This window comes from Triticum dicoccoides, chromosome 7B (genome assembly GCF_002162155.2).
Source record: "Triticum dicoccoides isolate Atlit2015 ecotype Zavitan chromosome 7B, WEW_v2.0, whole genome shotgun sequence".
Classification (NCBI taxonomy): Eukaryota; Viridiplantae; Streptophyta; class Magnoliopsida; order Poales; family Poaceae; genus Triticum; species Triticum dicoccoides.
In genome coordinates, this window is record NC_041393.1 from 436607381 (window position 1) to 436612303 (window position 4923).

The 4923-nt window shown below is 53.1% G+C and overlaps 1 protein-coding gene across 1 annotated transcript; it reads right to left on the reverse strand.

Moving 5' to 3' along the window:
* Positions 1-1961: 1961 nt before the first annotated feature.
* On the reverse strand, positions 1962-4356 carry LOC119335202 (5' exonuclease Apollo-like). Its single transcript, XM_037607365.1, has 4 exons — positions 4129-4356; positions 3926-4031; positions 3605-3831; positions 1962-3529 (listed from the first exon to the last, which is right to left on the reverse strand). Exons 1-4 carry the CDS (start codon positions 4318-4320, stop codon positions 2108-2110), a joined length of 1947 nt encoding a protein of 648 aa, XP_037463262.1. The 5' UTR covers positions 4321-4356; the 3' UTR covers positions 1962-2107.
* Between the last annotated feature and the right edge of the window lie 567 nt (positions 4357-4923).

Consider the following 4923-nt stretch of genomic DNA (forward strand, 5'->3'; position numbering starts at 1 on the left):
GGCGCCGACGAAGAAAGGCAAGAAGAAGAAGAGGAAGAGGAGTGCCTCACCGAAGCGTGGAAGGTCGTCTGCCTCGACCCGGTCACCGGCACAAATCAGAGCATCGATACGTACTGGGACCGCATCAAGGCCGAGTTCGACGAGCGGAAGCTCATCGACCCCTACTTCAAAGGCATGCACATGAAGCGGGGGTCGAAGGGGATGGCAAACAATTGGTCGCTCATCCAAACGGCGTGCAACAAATGGCATGGGATCGTCGAGGAGGTCACGACTCGCCCGGAGAGCGGCACTAGCGTCGAGGATCAGGTATCGCACGCCGTTCTTTTCTTTCGCCTTGTACGCGCCCTGGCGCGCGCTCTGGTGCCGACTGATGGCCTTTCTTCGGTGCAGCTGCTACGCATGTTCGCCATGTTCCGCGACGACAACAGCGATGCAGACTTCAAGTACCTCCACGTTTTCAAGCGGATCGACAAGTGCGAGAAATGGGCGGCCGTCCGACGCACCCTCGCCAAGGCTAAAGAGACGTACAAACCAGACGCGCCGACCGCGGGCGCGGCCGACGGGCGCCCGGACAGCAACAAAGGTGCCAAGAAGGCGAAATACGCCGAGTCGGCTGCCGCGCGCGTGCAAGAGTCCATCGAACACTGCATCGCCAAAGCCAAGACCAGAGCCGCCGAGCGAGAGGAGAAAACTGAGGCGAGGTGGGCTGTTTTGATGACGAACAGCGCCGTCAAACTCGACTTGCTCCGGACCAGCGCCGCCGCGAAGCTCAAAGCTCAAGATGCCAAGAAGAGGAACAACGATCTCGCCTTTTTGATGGGCGGTGCTGACATGCTCTAGAGCGGCGACGAGAAGCTCAAGGCGTGGTTCTTGGCCAATCGCGGCCTCATCCTGGCCCAGATACCGGCGACGCCGACGCCGACGCCTAGCCCGGCAGCTGATGACGATGCCTCCGCGACGCCCAGCCCCACTGACGACGATGCCTCCGCCGCGCCGAACAGCCCGGAAGCCGCGCCAAACAGCCCGGTAGCCGCGCCGACTCCTCCCAGCCCGCGTACGCCGACGACGACGCCGCCGGAGGTTGAGCTCGAAGTCTGATGCCTTCCGCGTCCTTTCTTTTTTGTACGCCGAACTACATTTGATCGCCGATATGTGGCACTATGAATGGCCGAACTATCGCGATGATCGCCGGTTTGTTGTTTCTTTGAGCGGAAATGATGAATTTCGAATATGGAGCGCCTTCGGGGGTGGTACCCGGGCGCGTGGCTGGGAAGAAATGAACCCCAGGGCCGAAATAGCACCGGCTCGCCCCCAGGCCGCTCTTTTTCGGCGCCCTGGGGGGCCGAACGGCTGGAGATGCTCTTAGCATCTCTTTCAAAGCATAACAAAAAACAAGAACTTACAAAACCCATAGGTAAGATTATGTAACCTTCATCTTCTTCATCTCCTATCATGTCCAACGCCAAATGTTGTTGTCCATCCATATTTCCAACAAAAATAAGAGTTCCCCACATCTGAACAAAAGCACCCAACTAACCCTATTTAAATTCACCAACCTTACTATATATACACGAGAACACAGCGGCATCTGCAAACAGATTTGAAACATACAACCGTCATACACCTACGTCACATCTTCTCGAACATTCAAATAAACAGATAAGCCAAAAGACTACTATCTTTCAAGACCACCTTCTACAACTAGAATAACTATTAATCAAACAAACAAATCATCAGTAGATAGAAAATTATAAACTACAAACAAAAAATAACCGAAATCCACCAGCAAGGCACGGCGTGGACATGGCACCTATCTGAACTTGGCACAACGCGTGAGCCCAAACTGATAAAAACATCAAGTAAACTTGGACTTATGTTTCTAAAAAAAGTAGACATGAACTTGTTGCAAAAGTAAACATGGACTTGGATCAGCTACATCACCACAAAATGCCAAGACCATATCAAGAACTGAAGTATTCACAACCACTAAATCACTTTGATTTCTGTAGCAAAGGAATCACTTCAATACAAATTTGTAGCTGCACAGGGATTTGAGACAGATCTAGAGCCCTAGCAATAATCTTGTGCTATGATAACAAAAGGCCTTTCACAGATGACGAAACTGGGAGGAGACCCTTGGTCGTTTGGAGGCTCCCATGAGCTCCACCAATGATGGCAATGGCCGAGGAACTGCCACGTTCATCGACCTGTACAGCCTCCTCAGCTTTGCATTCAAAACCTTCGATGACCCGACTCCAGCAGTATCTGCTCTGTCAGTGTCAGGGCCTTCAGATCTGTTGCTAATGTCGGATAGAACAATGCGATCCTCAGAAAGCAGTTCTTCTGTTGCTTCTACTTTAGCTTGTACTGTCTCAGCGATGAATTTGACACTCTCCCTGATTTGTTCTGCACCCTGATTGCATTTCACATCCTTGGCAAGTTCAGCACAGCCGTCCCTACTCGAGCTGTGCTCACGCACTTCACCATGAGTAATGTCGATTACTTGAATGCCGTCGATGGATTCACAGTCCTTCTGCAACTCAGGTTCTATTGCTGAACCATGGAGCTCGTTTGTTACAGCTTGAGTTAAATCAATCATGTGGGCAGTGCCCTTGTCAGATTTGAAGTCCTTCCATAGCTCGAAGGATTTTGCATTTGAATTCTGCAATTCCTCCTCAAATTTGACCTCCTCGGCCACTTGAACACTCTCATACTTGTCTTTCCACAGTTCAAAGTCCTGAGGTAATCCAAACCTTGCCCTCCCAAACAATGTCACCGGCTGCGCCACCTCAATTGCAAAATCTTGTAACACCGGTCCTTCATCTTGTAATACCTGGCTGCAAACAGCAGAACAAGTGTCTTCCGACTCTTGTTCCTCGCTCTGCTTAATGGCTTCTACTGTGGTTATCGCCGCCTGCGGTGAGCCTGTGACAGTACGATTTCCATGAGGTATTCCGAGCAACTTCCAGATGGGATCCTCGGGGCTTAGCCGGGACAGGAAGCAGTGTTTCTTGACATAGGCCAGATCCATGGCAAGGCAAGGAGGTGTTGTCGAGATGACCCACTTAGGCTGGAGGAATCGCAGGGCCTGCTCCAGCTCCTCGCGAGACGAATGCATCGTCAAGCACACGTGCCACACCCCGAATTCATCCCGCATAGGCTCCGTCAGCGCCGGCTTCTGCTTCAGCGACGCATCTGGTGCCGCGTAGTGCGCGTACCACTGGGTAGAAGGCCTGATGATGAGGGGCTCAGGCTGCTGCCTCGCCCGTGCTAATGCAAGCATATCCGTTGCCCGCTCTGACAACCGGGAGAATTCGATCACCTGAAAGCGAGAGGACGCGTCCTCGGTGAGGATTTCCGGTGCGACGAGCGAGAGGGTGTGGTAGCACTCTGAATTCTTGTCCTTGTCGACGTATATCTTTGACCCGAACGCCCTGGACACCTCGATCAGTATGTCCTCCTGTCCCAGCATGTCGGACACGAGATACACTGTCGGCGCATTAGGGTGCTCCCAGATGCAATTGATCACCTGAAAAATATAATGTGATGATGAGACACACGGGTCGATTGCTGTTCTGATTTACTGATGAAGCAGCACACGGACCTGACGTATGGAGGCCTCCTTGGCCGGGAATTGCAGCGGGCACTTGGCAAACGTGCAGTCCAGGAAGAGGTAGTCGATGCGGCACGACGGCGGCGCCTGGCTTGCTCCTGGTGCCTCCGCAGTGATGTACCTGAACGGCAGGCCCTGAATGCAGTCAGGAGTGAGGCGGCAGTCGCCGGTGTGCAGGACGTTGCCGAAGGCGCCCTCGAACAGGAACATCACCGCGCCTGCGAGCAGCACAAGGATTTCGAATCGGCCGCGGTGGCAATACTAATGAGGTAATTAGCGAGAATGAGAAGAGGACGGCGTTGGCGCACGGACCAGGGCAGTGGTTGGCGTCGAAAGCGGTGACGGTGAAGTCACCGTCGGGATCCGGGACGAGCACCGGCGCCCCGAGCTCCATCTCCACGAACGCGTCTGGGCCAAGCTTTGAGATGACAAATTGTTTTCCATGAAACGGGAATGGGGATGAGATGAAAAGAAATGAAGGTACAGAGAGAGATGCGGTGCAGGTTGGCGTTTACCTGAGGGAAGATGTGGCGGGCGATGAGGACGGTGAGGCGCGAGGCGTAGACGGCGCCTGCGGCGCTGGTGGTGGTGATGCCGGCGAGGTGGTCGCGGTGGGCGTGGGTGAGGAAGCGGTGGCGCTTGAGGGCGGAGGCGGGGGTCCAAGTGTCCACCGCGAAGGGCAGCCCCCTAGGCAGCTCGATCGGCATGGTGCCCCTCTTCCTCCCACGAGCACGGCGGCTATCTCCTCCCTCCCTCTCTCTCTCTCTCTCTCTCTGTTTCCCCGCGGTTCTGTTTTGGTGGAGGGAACCGCGAATTCTTTTAGCGCGCCCTCCAAAAGAATTGAGCTTTTGGCGCCAATAGATGCAAACATTTCCTTTCATTTCAAGTTCCCTTCGTCTTCTCTCGACCAGGGCCCAGGGCCCAGGCCCAACCCAACCCGTGGTTCTACCGTCTGGGGAGGGGGTGACTCTAAGAAAAAAAAAGGGGCTGGACCGGAGCCGAAGAGAATACGGGAGCTGCATGCTCAGGTAAGAATCCTCAGAGCACAATCTCTAAACATTTAAAATTTGAATGATTCTGCTGTGGAAAGAAAAGGTCGGCAGATGAATAATAATTATAAACATCAAATTTGTCATTTTGATTTGATATCTGGCCGCCTGGAAAAGAAAATGACAGCTTCTGAAATACAGTATGTACATAGCTGCCGTCAGAATCCGATCATCCCTAAACTGATCAACAATGACAATCCGATAAAAAATTGGTTGCTCCTCTCGTATACTCCCTTTGTAAAGAAATATAAGAACATTTAG